The 19,367-nt window shown below is 36.7% G+C and overlaps 1 protein-coding gene across 2 annotated transcripts in view; it reads left to right on the forward strand.

Annotated features, from left to right (window-relative positions):
* plxnc1 (plexin C1) overlaps window positions 1-19,367 on the forward strand; it is a 59,770-nt gene that overhangs the window by 35,969 nt on the left and 4,434 nt on the right. For both annotated transcript variants that reach the window (XM_031306249.2, XM_035996168.1), the window contains 16 exons: window positions 104-274; window positions 358-525; window positions 795-894; window positions 1,048-1,149; window positions 2,853-2,956; window positions 3,072-3,113; window positions 3,250-3,374; window positions 4,211-4,409; window positions 4,865-5,011; window positions 8,047-8,215; window positions 9,200-9,300; window positions 12,069-12,144; window positions 13,253-13,287; window positions 13,411-13,506; window positions 14,217-14,380; window positions 14,477-14,624. In XM_031306249.2, coding sequence (XP_031162109.1) covers window positions 104-274; window positions 358-525; window positions 795-894; window positions 1,048-1,149; window positions 2,853-2,956; window positions 3,072-3,113; window positions 3,250-3,374; window positions 4,211-4,409; window positions 4,865-5,011; window positions 8,047-8,215; window positions 9,200-9,300; window positions 12,069-12,144; window positions 13,253-13,287; window positions 13,411-13,506; window positions 14,217-14,380; window positions 14,477-14,624 — 1,947 coding nt within the window. The remainder of the gene's footprint in view (window positions 1-103; window positions 275-357; window positions 526-794; window positions 895-1,047; window positions 1,150-2,852; window positions 2,957-3,071; window positions 3,114-3,249; window positions 3,375-4,210; window positions 4,410-4,864; window positions 5,012-8,046; window positions 8,216-9,199; window positions 9,301-12,068; window positions 12,145-13,252; window positions 13,288-13,410; window positions 13,507-14,216; window positions 14,381-14,476; window positions 14,625-19,367) is intronic.

Raw genomic sequence — 19,367 nt, forward strand, 5'->3', positions numbered from 1 at the left:
CACATTACATTGCTTAGTCACCATTTTCACCATGTCATGTTATGCCATTTACAGATTATGGTATATTATATATAACACAGAATGTTTTTCAAACTTTCTGCAGAGTCTCATCTATGACACACCTGCAGCTGAAAAAGGGATTTCTACTAGCACTGTGTTTCTGAAAGTAGCCAATGAAACCTTGGCCTGCCTACCAATGACCTACTATCCAGAGCCTGAGTTCACTAGCTTCACATCCACAAGGACAGGGGACGATGTGCGCATCACCATACAGGTAATGCATATTTATAGCACACATGCACAAATATAGGACATGAATACATAAAAGGTCAGTGTTTGTTTCGGTTTTTATTTCAGAAAAAGGCAGACAAACTGGAGATGACCATAGCAGAGTTGGAGGTGTGGGGCGTTGAGGAAGAAAAAAAACACCCCTGCATCATGGTAACCAAAGAAACCAGTAATGAGACTGACTTTTTCATCTGTGAGATTCAAAGGACAGCCAACGCTAACTTTCAGCAGTTAATGGTAAATCTTTCAGCCACACGACACCAAGCTAGACAATACTATATTGTGATAATAGTTACAACAGTATAATATGGTACCAAATAAATCAAAAGTCCTCAGAAGTATATTTGTTTCTCTGCAATAGTTACAAAGACTTTTTCAAAGTAGTAAACATGTATTTGCGCTCTGTAAAATTCCTTTATATATATATATATATATATATATATATATATATATATATATATATATATATATATATATATATATATATAAAAATTGCTTTTTTACAGATAAAGTATGGAGACAAGACAGTGACACTGAACATTAGCTCTTCATTACATCTGTACCTGATGCTTCTTGTCCTTCTGCTGATACCCTGCATTATTGTTGGTAAGTAAACAAAGTAGGGATGATGAGGAATGATTTGACCCATTTTGGTCCACAAGCAGCCTCAAAAGCAGATACAGGTCAAACCTTAACAGGAAGACCATTTTCTATTTTTATTTACTAGAGTCTCTTTGTCTGCTTGGTTTTGTCTTTCAGCAGTGGTGATCGTCTACCGAAGCCAACAGAACAAGCTCACTGCTAGGATGAACAAGCGTATGGAAGCCCTGGAGCTCGACATCAGGAATGACATTAGACAAGGTCAGCAACACATTTTCACAATGCATTTCCAAATGCATCTGTAGTTTAACATTAAGGTGAGCCCATATATTGGGTATTGAGCACACATCCCCTGTAGAAATGTTTAGTTTTGTCTTTCCTGGAGAACAGTGGCTGTGAACAGCCTGGATTCATGTGGGTTTCAATAGATGATCCCAATACTGACCAGTTCAACCAGTGGAAAAAAAAATAAAAATTGGATAAGTATCAAAACTTTCATTGAAACTCCTCAAGCCACTCATGCAGCATAATCTACTTCTCTTCTGTGCCTCTGTATAGTCTATACTCTGTAAATGCTCACGTTTGCCAAAATATTGGGAGGAGACGTTTGTGCATGAAGCCATACAAGGCCACCACTGGGTTGCCATGCTCTTTTTAGGCAAAACTATTGTATGGCTGCTTTTGTTTATACAGTATTTAGAGAAAGTTGTTTTCTTTTGTTAAAAAAACGAAATTTGTAGAATAAAGTGTTCATATAATATTATCTGTATACCCAATCATGCAAATATGTTAATGTATTGCTGTTCTGAACTAAACATCAAGTATTGTACCAGTACTATTATCAGAAATGATCAAACATTACTAAGCCCTAATCAAGACCATGCTAATCCCCATCCAAGCATTACGATGGTTTTTAGCCATGCTTCCCTCATGATGACATGAGATAACTTTGGCGATCTCTTAAAGAGAAACTCTGATCTTGGGGAGTACTACTTACCTTGCACGGCAGCTGGATTTGTGTGATATAACGTGGGAATCACAGGATCACATATCACACGAAAACCCATCTTGTCAGGCTTTAGGTAACGCCTTTGTGTCTGACATACCAGCTAACCAAACGAATCAGAGTCCGGTGATGAGCAGCTGGCAGCTACAGGCGCGGTTTAGGTGCATGTTACAGCCACGCATGTTCGTTCAAAACAAATTGCGGACGTGATAGACAGATGGTTCATTCAATCTCCGGCCAGGTATTTTTTTGTGCCTGCTCTTTTCCAAACAGAACAATCAGAGAAGCCGTCACTGGAAACTACGTAACAAACCATCTGGTGCATCATGTTAGAGTACTGCTGCATGTGATGGAAAAAGTTTTACAAAGCATTTGTGGCACCAGAGAGAGCTGTGCAAAGGTTCATGCAACTCAAGTTGCATGAACCACTTCACAGAGCTGCTAGCATGGCAATTACGAATTGTGGAAACTGTATCTGATGTACTTGATAATTGGCTCAACCTTATCAGACACTAACTTCTGTGTTTAACCACTTTACTGTCTACTGTCTACACACACACACACACACATGCAGTTATTTTTTGTGGCGTGAAATGCCCTGAACGTGTTCCCTATTTGGAAGATTTAAAAAAAGAAAATGTTGTACACAATGTACACACATATGCTCATGCAAGGCCTAAGTGAAATCAGCTTTGGGCCTGCAGAGGTATAAAAACAGTAAGTGAGTTGCATCACCAGTGCAGACTGTCACCCATTTTTACTTGTGACCTGCAAACAGATGCTTGCTTCACAAGTTTGCTGTTTTACCTGACACTTATAGAAATATGTATAATCTGCTTTGTCCTTTGTAGCTTACTGTTTTTCTGTACAAAGTGTTTCCTCCAGCCATGCCAGATCCAGTCACTTGACACAAACAGGTTTATAGTCCATGAAATCAGCCTCACTTAACTGTCCACAGGTTTTGTGGATCTGCAGACAGAGAATGCTGACCTGATAGAAAATGTTGGAGCGATTCCTTTCCTGGACTACAAGCATTTTGCCTCCAAAATCTTTTTTCCTGAGGTACGGTGGAGCTGGATAGAAATAATACAAACTGATGCCATAAATTATGAAGTATCAAATATAATGCATTATCACTGCCAGATTTACAAAGCCATTTTTTGTTATTGTTTTTCAGAGTGAATCTTTGATGACGTCGTTTATCAAAGACATCGGTCAGGTAAGGTTTAATCCAGCTGTTGTCGGTACCACTTTATAACTCTGTCAGCGATTTTTAACTCTGTCAGCGATTTTTAACTCTGTCAGCGATGTATAACTCTGTCAGTGATGTATTGTTGTATCTGACCTGAAATCAGGATGTGGTGAAGGTTCAGCTTGACCAATGTTGCCAGGACTTGTCCAGACTGATCCAGGACCAGCTCTTCCTCACATCTATGGTGCACGCTCTGGAGGAGCAGAAGAGCTTCACCATCAAAGACAAGTCAGTTTGTAATGTTTAACTGTGTGTGACTGTCTCTTGTACACAGTATTATACAACAGATGTATGAAGCGTAGTAAAATAAGTCTATTCTATTGTGTCTTACAGGCTTTCTGCTTGTCCACCCGTAATCTATTCTCTGCTGTACGCTATCACTTTCTGCTCATTTCCACTTTAATATTTCAGTTTCCGGTTCTACTCTTCTATTGTGGTTCCATTCTTGCCTATTGTGGTCTCTTTCAGTGTATCCTATTTTCTTCCCCTTCACTTTCATCCTTGGGTCTTTCTTTTGTGACCCTAATTGTTTTCTTGTTAGTTGCTTACTCATGTCAGTTAGTGCCGCAACTAATCGATTATTTTCATTATCGATTAATCTGTCTTTTGATTAATCCATTAATTGTTTAGTCTATGAAATGGTAACAGTGAACAAAGGTAATTCCCATTTTTTTAGAACCCATGTTGATGTCTTCAATTTGTTTGTTTTGTCCAATCAACCTACCAAAAACCAAAGCTTTACATTTTTGTCATATATGACAACGAAAAGCAGCAAATCCTCTCATTTAAGAAGCTGAAACAAGATAGCATGTTTGCTTGAAAAATAAGTTGGAGATGGATTTTCTGCCTGACTAATTGATTAATCAACGAATAGTTGAGTCTGGTAAACTGTTTTATTGTCTTCGATATGGCTCTTCGTACTTTCTCTATTCTTCCCTTCGATTATACCATTGCACAATATTTTTCAATTCTCTTCTTCTTCGGAATTGTATCATGTTTGAACTCACATCCTGTATCCTGTTCTTGCCTACTTTGTCTCCTTACCTTTATCTGCTCTCTTCCAGGTGTGCGTTGGCCTCATTACTGACCGTAGCGCTCCACAACAACTTGTCGTACCTGACGGAGGTAATGGAGGCTCTGCTGAAGGCTCTGATGCGGCAGAGCAGCAACGCTCAGCCCAAACTGCTGCTACGACGCACTGAGTCCACCGTGGAGAAACTGCTAACCAACTGGATGTCAGTCTGCCTTTATGGCTTCCTCAGGGTCAGTTTTAGTTTTTGCTGTTCTATAAAACTTCAAGGAGAAGTTCAGCTATTTTTACCATGCTTGCATCTTGGCTCTAAGAATTCAACTACTTTGGTCCAGTAGGCCTATTAAATATCTTAGCAAATATTGGGTGGATTGCCATAGAAATTTGGTACAGAAATTCGTGTTCCCCTCAGGATGAATCGTAATACTCCAGTGATCCCATGACTTTTCATGTTTCACCATGTCTCTCTTTTTGGTTTATAATCAAATACCTGCAAAACTAATAACATTGTCATCAGCTGTGCTCTGTGATTATTGCTAACATCAAATTTTGGTTTACAATCCCTGCCCCATTTGTTACTGGAAACCTGAATTAACCAAAATATAAAATGCCACACACCACAGCTCCACACACAGTTACCACATCTGCTGTGCCTCATTTGACTGACAGAGTTTCTGATATTGTGCAGGAAAGTGTTGGCCAGCACCTGTTCCTGATGGTGAGCGCTCTCACGCAGCAGACAGCAAAAGGACCTGTGGATTGCGTGACAGAGAAAGCTCTGTACACACTCAGCGAGGACTGGCTGCTGTGGCAGGCTCAGGACTTCAGCTCCCTGGTATACTCACACACACACACTCACACTCACACACACTCCCTCGAACACACACACACACTTACGCTCACACTATCGCACATACACATCTCCGGGCATTTGCACACTTGAGCGGATTACTTGGGTCCAAGTGAGGTCATTTTGTGTGTGGTGGTTTATTTACTTCACACTCGTGGAATACATACCAAACCATGAGTGGTACGTTTGCGTATTGCTCTATGTCAGTACGGCACAAGTTTAGTCAGTTGTGGTTTACGTGTGGAAGCAATCATCAACACTTGCCAATTCTTAGTTCTGTTTTTAGTTTTGTACAAAACTGGAATCACGCTATATATACACAGCACCCCCACTCCTCCAAAAACACACACTTTTATATAAAAAGTGATGCTATGATATTAAAATTTCCAAATTGTGGGTCAGATTTTTTCACTCCCACTCAGTCCTGGACTAGTTTATGAGGGTTGTTTGCCAGATAAGCTTGTCATTGCACAGCTGTTTATCTTGAACCACTTCCTCTATCTATGTTAAGGCCCTTTTGGATATGCAAAACAGTACAGCCTTAAAAACGCTTATTTACTGTAAGTTTTCAGTTTATTTTGAAAAAACTAATTTCCAGGATGTTGCACACCAGTGAAGTTCTAAAATAGTTCCTGAAGCACTATCATATATACACTACTGGTCAAAAGTTTGGAGTCACTTAGAAAGTTCCATTCCACTCCATGAGATCAGTTGCATTGTTTTTTAATCAGGGCAGCAGTTTTCAGATTACATTATGTGTTTACATAATTGCAAAAGGGTTCTCGACTGTTGTAGAAAGAAGTGGCTGATCTTTAATGCAATATCTACATTGGCCATTATCAGCAACCATTCATCCAATGTTCCAAAGGCACATTCTGTTTACTAATCTGATATCATTTTAAAAGGCTAACTGAGAAAACATTGGAGAACCGCCTAATTCAAGGAAGTGGAGCATCTCAGCATTTCTCAGACTAAACACATCAATGAACCCACATATACTGTATGAACAAGCTTCCCTTTGAACACACCCTACTTCTCAGAGATAGAAGATAGATAAAGAGGTACATGATACAATGATACAGAGTTAGGCATTTTTTTTTTTGTAATATTAGCATGGAAGTGATACAATACATAGAGTGGCCAAAAAAGTCATAATTATGGTCTTTCTCAGTTGGAGGCTGCGCAGTAACGCTCAGCCCTCACCAGAAAAGTGCTTCTAATATCCTTCACTGGTCTCCGTCCAGAGCAACGGGATCTGTTGGTCCATTTGTTTAACTGTCTATGTTGTTTATACAACTTCAGTTAGTACAAGGCAGGATTAGCCGGGAGACTTCTTCTAAATGAGAGCGCACTTCCAACTTTGCGTGGAACACCTGCAGAACAGGGACATGTAAGTAGTTCTTTTGTAGATTATGGTGAACTAGTGTGTGTTGTAGCAGTGTTTTGCCATTGAAAACGAGCTAGCATGCTACGGTTAGCCACCTCGTCTCGGCTACTGACGTAGAAAACCCTGCAGATTTTGAACAGCTCACCCAGAGACTGAAGGCAGGACACATTCAGAAACCCGTATCTCACTAAAAACAGCATGGATGGGTTTTTTTTTCCAAGTTTGTATGCGTGTGGAAGCACCATACACAAAATAACACCCCAAATCCCAGAAAGTGTTTTTTTTTTTCATAATATGGGCACATTAAATGATAACGTGGGAAAACACTAAGCTACCTCATCTATTACATCTGTGGTAATCCCAATAGTGACCCCAGAATGAATATGCCTATGGGTTATGAGCAAGTCAACCAAAAAATGACAAATTAAGTCTTTGAGTCATTTTTAGAGGCCTGAAGAGGTAATATTATCCTGTAATTTGCAAGAAAAAGGGCAAAGATTAACCCTTTTTAAGTCTATGGCGTTTTAAAGGAACATGTAGCAAATTGTTCAGGACCATTACATAAGTGACAATAAAAGAAAATAAGTAGACCCCATTCATTTTAGACCCCATTCAGAACAAAACAGTGACACAGGTTCAATCAGCTTTGGTCAACAATTATCTCTATAAGGGATGGAGACATAATTAAATTATGAAGCATTTAAATATCATTAAAACTGGGAGAGCAGGAGAATAGAAGTGCGTGGCTAAGCATGAGTTAGGACGTACAGAGAGCTGAAACTGAAGCAGGGCTTTAATTCTGTGGGTTTGACCATAAAGTCAAAGGACAAATGTGGAAGCATTCAGTAGACCTGATTCATGCATGCAATGACACACACAAGGTTGTGTATTGATTTAATAATCTTAAATGCCCTGAAAACGCATTTTCTTTGTCAGCGTCTTACTGTGAGCAATGGGGTCTTTTATAAACAAAGTATCTGATAACAGTTGTGGAGTTGTTTGCTTATTTTCTTGAGTTTTTGGAATTAAACTCTTAATAAATAATAATGCAGGGTGCTTTTTTAACATTTGAACTCTGATTGTTGCTTAATTTGGCACAAATATTTAAAGTTACAGAGAAATACTCAAGATTTCAAAACTAAAGAGAGACTAAAGTTTCAGTCTCTAAATATTTTAAGAATCCTGCTGACTGCGACAGTAATCCCAGCCAATCATCTTGTATTTTCCACTCTGTATCAAATGTTTGACAGTAAGCTAGAAACATGTTTGTGATTTGACAAACAGCCCCTAAAGCACAGGCAGACATTTATGGGACATTTCTACACGTGTGGTACCTGCAAATATTTAATGAAATTCAGATTTTAGCACATGAAATGTACATTTGCAGAAGTCGATGCATGAACACCCTGCACGAAAACTGCAAACAAACAATTTATCTGTTGAATTATCCCCAGTATGGTCTTCTAATGTAACACTTCACTCTGTTACATTTCTGTGTTCCCTCTTTTATATTTCCTTCTTTTTGCTGCCACAGTGACTCGACTCAACAGCAGATTGTGAAAAAGTGATTGCCGGTGATTAGAAAATACAATGACGTGTCAATTTTGTCCATGTTTCTGTGTAATGTTTACAGAAGCTGAAGGTGCTGTTTGCAGTGGGCAGTGAGGGAGAAGTCAGCGAACCTCTGGAGGTCAACGCTCTCAGCTGTGACTCAGTAGAGCAAGTCAAAGAGAAAATCCTGTCCACTTTTAAGGCAAAGTTTGGTTTCCCCTACAACAGCCCCCTTAGGGACATTCATATCGGTAAGTAACAGACCAGTCTCTTTAGTCCCGGGTCTTTAAATACTAAAAGATGAAAACCAACAATGAACTGATTCTGAGTCTATATAGATGAAACCTGATATATCTTAATCCTATGTGCCAAAAGCTCTACTGTTGTCTGAAAAGTGTTCAAAAAAACACTTCAGTGAGCCACACTTTTGCACTTAGTGACATGTTTCGTTATTACCATGAACATTGCCACTGTTAATTAAGAGTCGGTCCCACCTACACTGTCATGGTCGTGCATCAAATGTGTATCAATCTGCTGCTGAAAATGATTCCCAATAAATGCAATATTTACTTAGCCTGACAAGCCAGACCCACATCAAGATGTTGGGTCTGGGAACTCACCATTGGCGGGGCTCAATCCGAGGGGCGGGATGAACGGTTGTCTTTTAAATTCTCTCTGCACGCAATAGGATAGCGCTACAACCAAGCAGAGCAACGAAGAAGGTAGCAGAGCAGTAGATAGAATTAACTTTTGCCGTATCTGGTCGGCAAAACTCCGAACACATCTTCCTTTTTTAAGAATGACTTTAGTGCCGTTCTTTGTTCTTTTCTCAAAGAAAAGCTTAACCCCAAGTCTTCCAGAGTTACGGCCAAAGCCGAATCCAAAGACCGCTGTTCCCAGCAGCAGCAGCCCTAAGCCCGCCCACCGACTCTATACACGATGTGATTGGCCCGACTAGAGTTTGGTTTTTCCAGCTCGCAAGCCAACGGAGAGTTGCTAGACCCCCTGGCTGCAAATTACATTTGCTGCCGCTAGGGTGCGTCTAGATTTCTAGGCTACTATTTACTCCTGTTTAAGTAACATTTGCTACAAACTACAGTGGCCAGCTGTTTTAGAGAAATTACTGAGCCAACTATAACTAACTATATATCTGTGACCTGTTTTTAAAGATGTATGTATTAAAAGAAATACTTTACACTCAGTTAAACCATAAAGTGCTTCCTTTTTCCCACCAGAGTATGAAAACGATGGATCGTTTGTTACTCTAGAGGAAGTGGATGCAAGCTCTGAGGTTATCGGGGAGGTGACCATGCTCAACACACTCAAGCACTACAAGGTGAGAAGTGGTAGTATTAGAAAAGGTTGTGTGAGTGGAAGAGGGATCTCAGTTACACACTATTACTATATCACATGTTCTTACAATCAAACTACCAAAGCTTACATACTCTCACGCAGAAAATCATAAAGTGTTTGGTTGCTTTGTGCTGTTTGGGCAACGCGCCCACTAAAACGCTGCATCTCAAACAGCAAACCACAGTCCTAGTCAATGTGAGAGCAGGAAGGCAGAGCTGAGCCTGTGTCAGTTGGCACAACTCCCGTCTCACTTTGAGTTTATTTGTTCCTGTCTCCGCCTACAGGAAAAGAGCATACATAGTTATTTTCTGTGGTGGTTGTCGCAAAATTCGCATGACGGCTTGACAGAAACTGGATATGAAACTCCTCCTTGCAAATGCCTCCATTAACAGCTTTAATCTAACAGGAAAAGGTGGTATAGTTTCACATGCTGGAAGACCCACATAGTAGCAAGAAGTGGCTGTTTAAAATGTAAGAACATTAAAAAGGTAGGCACATACCCATACAACACACATCACAGACCCAGGTGGTCTGTAAAGTGTTATACTAAAAGGCAGATAATCTGACGTCAATCCAGCTTTCTCGGTGCTGAAAGCTTGCACACTGGTTTTATGGATCAAAAATTAACCTTTAATTTATTTTCTTGCTTAAAGTGGCTATATGTAACTTTCAGTTTGTGTTGATTCCAGCGGCCCCAAAAAGCGGACAAAAGTGGTAGTGTTTTTACCACACCTGCTGTAGTAAAGGTCTTTTCTTTACGGTGCTGTATTGCCCACTGTAGATTACTGAGTTAGCGTTACCGAGAGGTCATATAGTCGCGTTGAGTATTTTGCTCGGACAGAAAATCATTAATTTACAATAAGAGAATAAGTTACAGATGCATCGTTGCATTTCAAGTGTTGCATACTGCAAGGGCGTAATTTTGGGTTCAACATTTTCTGCAACAATTTGTGACTTTTCTGCATCAATTTATAGTGCAAATGTCTTCATTTATGAAAAGTAAATTATAATAGGTTTTTGGGGTGGGTTTTGATTATTGTTGTAAACACCCCATCCTCCCTGTAAATTACGCCTATGGCATACTGTAATTTAGCCTGGATGTATCGTGAGCTAAACCGGGCATCACTGTCACTGTGTCACGAGCCAAAGCATTAAGAGTTTGTTGTAGCAACCAACTTTATAATAACTTAGATTAATATAGCGCAGTTCATGAAACCCACGGACGCTTTAGACAAGTACAGGGGGACAAGGGAAAAGAAAATAGTCGTCCAACACAAATACGGACTGAAACGAATAAAACATCCACGCTAAATTGAAGGGGGGCGTCATTTAATATAGGCTACTGACGTACAACCATATTGTGCATTGTAAAGTTATTTTATGAATGAAATCGACATATTACATTCCTGAAGGCCAATTCGGAGATGTTTTTCAATCATTTACAATCCCATAATTGTCTCCATGTGTTGAAAGCCCGACCGATCTAGATTGACTCGGGGATTCCCATGTCGTCTTTTACTTTCCCTTTTAGCTTTTAGTTGTTCTTTTGTTAAATTTCCTTCTTTTCTGTGATGGTCCTGCCCCAGGATCAGCCGTAACTACAGCAGATAACTTCTAAAATAAAATTAGAATACAATTAGGCCTATATAAAGAGATCTCCTGCTACCTTTTACCTTGCTGGATACACTAACACAGGCTTTTCAGGTGTTATTCCGAAATCTGTGAGCCGTCAGAATGTGTTACTGTAGCGCCATCTACCTGCCGTAAATCATTCTTTGACTTTGCGGGAAAAATCGGAACCAGGCAAAGGCTTTACTGAAACTATATAAAAATAGAGTTCTTTTCACTGTTAGTCTCGTTTCCTGTTACAGGTCATTTATGATCATTATATAAAAATTACACAGTTTTAGAAACATTAAAAAGTTACATATAGTCACTTTAAACTGCTATTAAGACTCATCATTTCCTGTAGGCAACAACAGAATTTAATTTGGACCAACTGTGTCTCAGTGAGAGAAGGGGAACTCTTCTCCATCTCACTTTGTCATTAAATCTGACAAAAAGAGAGCATTTTTATATAAAAGAAAATAACTGTACAGGAGGAAAAGTGGTTTGTAATGGCTTCATTATGGGATGATAGTCTTTTGTGCTCTGTCATCTATCATCTGTTAGAGTACCATCAGATCCTGGGAAAGATGGACTTCAACACATGAGTTGTGTGATAGCCTGGTGACCTGTGTTGGCCATATTACAAAGCCAAGCCCCAACTTAAAAAACGTAGTCAAGCAGGAAACAATACATAGGTGTTGCTGTCAGGGAATTCCTTGTAATCCCAATTCTGGGGAAATTATGTGTTAACTAAAGTAGAATTGAGCAAATGTCAAGTAAAGATGTTTTCTTAAGTTCCTGATAAGCTGATCTTTATTCTAATGATGCGGATTTCTTCATCTTCTTGCAACACCCCTGGGTCAGCCAAGCATCTGGGGGATTTCTGTGGGTGACTGTGGTTTCCTGTTACATACACAAACAATAAAAAAACATATATGTATGTATATATATATATATATATATATATATATATATATATATATAGTCTTAATCTTAGCCTTCTGAAGTGTAAAGGCTCTTTGCAATTGTTCTCATCTCATGCTTCTCTTAAAGTCATTTAATAGTAATTGGGTAAAAGTAAGTAAAAAAGGTTGTAAAATAAATGTAATTTATTAACCTTTCTGTGTGTTTGTACTCCTGTAGGTTCCTGACGGAGCGACAATCAAAGTGCTTTCTAAGAAAACACATCCTCCTCTGAGCCCGCAGCGAAGTCTAAAGGGTAACAGCTAAGAAGGAAAACACTGCTTACTTAACACTTAAAACTGTTTTTTGAAATATGCGCTCTCATGTCTGTGCTCTTATTATGGAGAGCCAAGGGGGATTATCTAAGATTAGCATAAATGCCAGGGAAGAAACTGCTACTGGGTCCTGTATTCAGAGTAGCATAGTGAAAAAATATATAAATAATCTTCAAGTTAAAATGAGGTACCATTAATTGGAAATCAAAAGAGAAACAAAAGACTTAAGAGTTCACCATATATTCCACAGATAAATCTCTAAGCAACAATTGTTCTAATCAGCTTCTGGTAGCTACATTTGCCAGCCATGAAAACTGTTCACATAAAAATTAATTCTTGACCTTGATATCAGTGCGTGTGGCCAAATAATCTCAAGGTCCTTTTTACTATCTTTTTCTGTGCAGTCATCCACTTCCTACAGTCTTAATAAGCAAATGGAACTGGCTGAGTTGTCATATGTCCTAAAACCAGAACGTGGGTCACATGTTGTGTATATATATATATATATATATATATATATACTTTGACTAAAAGAGGAATAAAAAATCATCTTTTAGAAATTGAACTTAATGCCTTAATTAAAAAAATGAGGAAAAATCTAACCTTTAAGGACACAAATTTTCTTTGTGAATGAATAATGTATCGGAAATAAATATATGTTCTTCCTTAAAATACAGGGAGCATAATTGAGTACACCCCTATGTTAAATTCCCATAGAGGCAGGCAGATTTTTATTTTTAAAAGCCAGTTATTTAGTGGATCCAGGATACTATGTATCCTGATAAAGTTCCCTTGGCCTTTGGGATTAAAATAGCCCCACATCATCACATACCCTTCACCATACCTAGAGATTGGCATGTTTTTATGTCAGTTAGCCTAATAGCTGGTTTGATTTGCATTGAGAGATGATTTTAACATAGGGGGTGTACTCACTTATGCCCACTGTATTTTAAGGAAGAACATTTATTTATTCACGATACATTATTCATTCATAAAGAAAATTGGCGTCCTTAAAGGTTGGATTTTTCCTCATTTTTTTAATTAAGGCATTAATTAAAAAAGAAATTGTCTTCTGTTTATTCCCTTCAGATGATGAGAACTTCTCTGGAAAATACTTCCACTTGGTAAGAGGGAGTTTGTGTTTTTTAGTTTGCTGAGGTAAATCATGAAATTAGTTTGATACTAAGGAACATTTGAATACACATATGTGTGCATATCACTGAATGTTGTTTGTCTCTTTTCTGCAGATTGATCCTGATGTAGACGAGGACCAAAGAAAGAACCCAGAGAGGAAGAAGTTAAAACTGAAGGAAGTGCACCTCACCAAGCTCCTCTCCACAAAGGCAAGAGGAACTAGTCACAATGCCTTTTCTTACTCAAACACACACCAACCCCATTAAAACTGATACTGTCTCTTACACGGATATTTTTATCACCTGCTGCAGTGTTGCAGAGGAAGCATGTCATTTTTGTTACTCTTGTATGGACAAGAGTAACAAAAATGACAAAAGAGGCATGGCATGAGCAGCAGCAGCAGCAGCAGCTGTGTCTGCACAGGATGAAGAAAAGAAAATCGCCTTGAGGCATAAAAATATGCCTTGGGTCGCGGGTATGCCTTTAAGAACGTATAGCATGAGCAAACTAGCTCACCTGGTAGAGAGTCATCGATGCATGTTCTGGCCCTTTGCTGTATGTCATTCCCCCTCTCTCTTCCCTTTCATGTCTAAGCTGTCTATCAAATAAAGGCCTGAAATGCCAAAAAACAACAAAAAACACAGCAGAAACACCTGTGTTGACACACCAATACTTGGATGGTAGCGTTACTGAATTTGGACAGGTTTTTGTTTTCCGCTCTGATAAAAGAGCAGATGGCACTTTGATTTTTCTTTTTTTAGACAGGAAGTGAGTTAATGACAGTACAGAGTTCTGGTGAGAGTGGGGTTGTATATAATTATTTCAGATGAGAGGGTCTTCAAACGTATCTTTTTACTGTTCTGAATCTGAACTATAAGAGACAGTAGAAAATGACATTACCTTGTTCTCTGACTCTAAGGTGGCAGTGCATTCATTTGTGGAGAATCTGTTCAGATCTATCTGGGGGACACCGCACAGCAGAGTCCCGCATGCTGTCAAATACTTCTTTGACTTCCTGGACACTCAGGCAGACAACATGAAGATCACCGACCCAGATGTCCTTCACATCTGGAAGACCAACAGGTATTGTTGGGTGATCCAAAGCTCTGTGGACAGTGTGAAAAGCTTTACTGTAAAACTGGAGTTTTCTTCCTGACATGTCTTTATGCTACTTTGCAGTTTGCCTCTGCGCTTCTGGATCAACATCATGAAAAATCCCCAGTTTGTTTTCGACATGGAGAAAACTCCACAATTGGACAGCTGCCTGTCTGTCATTGCTCAGGCCTTCATGGACTCCTTCTCGCTCAGTGAGACCCAGCTAGGAAAGGTAACGTACAAGAAAAATCTTTTATAATTTACAATTGCAGGAGGATTAGCCCTAATATGAAGCAGGGTAGCCTACAGTATATGCATGAATTCTGAAGTTAAATTTAATAAATTTTTATGGGGATTTTAAGGCCTTGTCACCACTTCAAGCTCTAACCAGTTGCATCAGCGATACACTTTAACTTATCTTTACTTTACACTGATTGTAAGATAGCAGCACAGCTTAACCGCATTAGTTTGCGAAACTCCTTGGACCACTAGACGTAATATCAGTAATTCACAAGCTAGAAACCCAATCTTGTTCACACACACACACACACACAAACTCTGTTTATATGTAAGTTATGGCAAAATAAAAGGAAGTGGAGTTCAAGAATTTTAGTACATTTTTGTACAACCAGTATTTGACCAATAAACTTTAATAAAAGGGACTATGAATTATTTGAAATTTTTTTAACATACTATACTATGGCTTTTTATTACAGTATACTATGACTTATTTATGGAATACTATACTGTGACTTTTTGTGACATGCAATACTGACTTTTGAATGACTTATTTCAACATACTATACTATGACTTTATGATGTTTTTTTGACATATTTCAATTTTTTTTTTTATCATACTATGATACTATCAAAAAAGTCATAAAATACCATAGTATTTTATCACTTTTTTTTATCATACTATGCTATGGCTTCTTTTCACTTTTTTCGACATTCTATACTATGGCTTCTTTTCACTTTTTTCGACATACTATAATATAACTTTTTCCACTTTTTTGGACATACTATATGATGATTTTTTTCTACATTTTTCAACATACTATACTATGACTTTTTTAAACGTACTGTACTATGACTTTTATCCCAGTTTTTTTGACATACTATACTATGGCTTTTTATGTTTTTTTTCGACATACTGTACTATGGCTTTTTTATCACTTTTTTCGACATGGTATACTATGGCTTTTTTATCACTTTTTTCAACATACTTTACTATGGCTGTTTTATCACTTTTTTCGACATGGTATACTATGGCTTTTTAATCACTTTTTTCGACATACTATACTATGGCTTTTTTCGACATACTATACTATGGCTTTTTAATCACTTTTTTCGACATACTATACTATGGCTGTTTTCGACATACTGCACTATGGCTTATATATAATTTTTTTTCACATACTATACTGTGGCTTTTTAATCACTTTATTCGACCTACTATACTATGGCTTTTTTCATCATACTATACTATGGCTTTTTTATCACTTTTTTGACACACTATACTATGAATTTTTTCGACATACTATGGCTTTTTTATCACTTTTTTCGACATACTATACTATGGCTTTTTATGGCTTTTTTCGACATACTATACTATGGCTTTTTCATCACTTTTTTGACATACTATACATGGCTTTTTCATCACTTTTTTCGACATACTATACTGTGGCTTTTTTATAACTTTTTTGACACACTATACTATGAATTTTTTCGACATACTATGCTATGGCTTTTTTATTACTTTTTTCAACATACTATACTCTGGCTTTTTTCGACATACTATACTATGGCTTTTTTATCACTTTTTTTCGACATACTATACTATGGCTTTTTTCGACATACTATACTATGGCTTTTTTCGACATACTGCACTATGGCTTATATATAATTTTTTTTCACATACTATACTATGGCTTTTTAATCACTTTATTCGACCTACTATACTATGGCTTTTTTCATCATACTATACTATGGCTTTTTTATCACTTTTTTGACACACTATACTATGAATTTTTTCGACATACTATGGCTTTTTTATCACTTTTTTCGACATACTATACTATGGCTTTTTTATCACTTTTCAACATACTATACTATGGCTTTTTTCATCATACTATACTATGGCTTTTTTCATCATACTATACTATGGCTTTTTATGGCTTTTTTTGACATACTATACTATGGCTTTTTTCATCATACTATACTATGGCTTTTTATGGCTTTTTTCGACATACTATACTATGGCTTTTTAATCACTTTATTCGACATACTATACTATAGCTTTTTTCATCATACTATACTATGGCTTTTTATGGCTTTTTTCGACATACTATACTATGGCTTTTTTCGACATACTATACTATGGCTTTTTTCGACATACTGCACTATGGCTTATATATAATTTTTTTTCACATACTATACTATGGCTTTTTAATCACTTTATTCGACCTACTATACTATGGCTTTTTTCATCATACTATACTATGGCTTTTTTATCACTTTTTTGACACACTATACTATGAATTTTTTCGACATACTATGGCTTTTTTATCACTTTTTTCGACATACTATACTATGGCTTTTTATGGCTTTTTTCGACATACTGCACTATGGCTTATATATCACTTTTTTGACATACTATACTATGCCTTTTTAATCACTTTATTCGACCTACTATACTATGGCTTTTTTCATCATACTATACTATGGCTTTTTTATCACTTTTTTGACACACTATACTATGAATTTTTTCGACATACTATGGCTTTTTTATCACTTTTTTCGACATACTATGGCTTTTTTCGACATACTATACTATGGCTTTTTAATCACTTTATTCAACCTACTATACTATGGCTTTTTTCATCATACTATACTATGGCTTTTTTATCACTTTTTTGACACACTATACTATGAATTTTTTCGACATACTATGGCTTTTTTATCACTTTTTTCGACATACTATACTATGGCTTTTTATGGCTTTTTTCGACATACTGCACTATGGCTTATATATCACTTTTTTGACATACTATACTATGCCTTTTTAATCACTTTATTCGACCTACTATACTATGGCTTTTTTATCACTTTTTTGACATACTATACTATGGCTTTTTTATCACTTTTTTTCGACATACTATACTATGGCTTTTTTCGACATACTATACTATGGCTTTTTTCGACATACTGCACTATGGCTTATATATAATTTTTTTTCACATACTATACTATGGCTTTTTTCATCATACTATACTATGGCTTTTTATGGCTTTTTTCGACATACTATACTATGGCTTTTTTATCACTTTTTTCGACATACTATACTATGGCTTTTTCATCACTTTTTTGACATACTATACATGGCTTTTTCATGATTTTTTTCGACATACTATACTGTGGCTTTTTTATAACTTTTTTGAGACACTATACTATGAATTTTTTCGACATACTATGCTATGGCTTTTTTATTACTTTTTTCAACATACTATACTCTGGCTTTTTTCGACATACTATTCTATGGCTTTTTTTTCACTTTTTTTCGACATACTATACTATGGCTTTTTTCGACATACTATACTATGGCTTTTTTCGACATACTATACTATGGCTTTTTTCGACATACTGCACTATGGCTTATATATAATTTTTTTTCACATACTATACTATGGCTTTTTAATCACTTTATTCGACCTACTATACTATGGCTTTTTTCATCATACTATACTATGGCTTTTTTATCACTTTTTTGACACACTATACTATGAATTTTTTATCACTTTTTTTGACATACTATACTATGGCTTTTTTATCACTTTTTTCGACATACTATACTATGGCTTTTTCATCACTTTTTTGACATACTATACATGGCTTTTTCATGATTTTTTTCGACATACTATACTGTGGCTTTTTTATAACTTTTTTGACACACTATACTATGAATTTTTTCGACATACTATGCTATGGCTTTTTTATTACTTTTTTCAACATACTATACTCTGGCTTTTTTCGACATACTATTCTATGGCTTTTTTTTCACTTTTTTTCGACATACTATACTATGGCTTTTTTCGACATACTATACTATGGCTTTTTTCGACATACTATACTATGGCTTTTTAATCACTTTATTCAACCTATTATACTATGGCTTTTTTATCACTTTTTTGACACACTATACTATGAATTTTTTCGACATACTATGGCTTTTTTATCACTTTTTTCGACATACTATACTATGGCTTTTTATGGCTTTTTTCGACATACTATACTATGGCTTTTTATGGCTTTTTTCGACATACTGCACTGTGGCTTATATATCACTTTTTTGACATACTATACTATGCCTTTTTAATCACTTTTTTCGACCTACTATACTATTGCTTTTTTAGTCATACTATACTATGGCTTTTTATGGCTTTTTTTTGACATACTGTACTATGGCTTTTTTCGACATACTATACTATGGCTTTTTTCATCACTTTTTTCAACCTACTATACTATTGCTTTTTTAGTCATACTATACTATGGCTTTTTATGGCTTTTTTTGACATACTGTATTATGGCTTTTTTATCACTTTTTTCGACATACTATACTATGACGTTTGTATGAAGTAATTAAATCATGACATTAGATTTTATTCAATTTAATTGTCAGTGAACAAAATACAGTTCAACATCTTCAACATTAATGAGAAGTTAAACAAGCTATAAAGTGCAAAGTTATATTCAGAATACACTGTATGAGCATTATAAACAGTATTAAGTTCATATTTACATGCTAATAATTTTACAGTATGAACACAGTAACAGTTCAGCTATAAGTACAGAATATATAGTCAGAGTGTTATTACAGGTCATACTAACAGTAGATTAAGTACAGAATAAAGGTGACAGCTGAGGGGAAGAAGCCGTTCCTCAGGCTGCTGGTCCTGGAATGAAGAGTCCTGTAGCA

Source organism: Sander lucioperca, chromosome 20 (assembly GCF_008315115.2).
Source record: "Sander lucioperca isolate FBNREF2018 chromosome 20, SLUC_FBN_1.2, whole genome shotgun sequence".
Classification (NCBI taxonomy): domain Eukaryota; kingdom Metazoa; phylum Chordata; class Actinopteri; order Perciformes; family Percidae; genus Sander; species Sander lucioperca.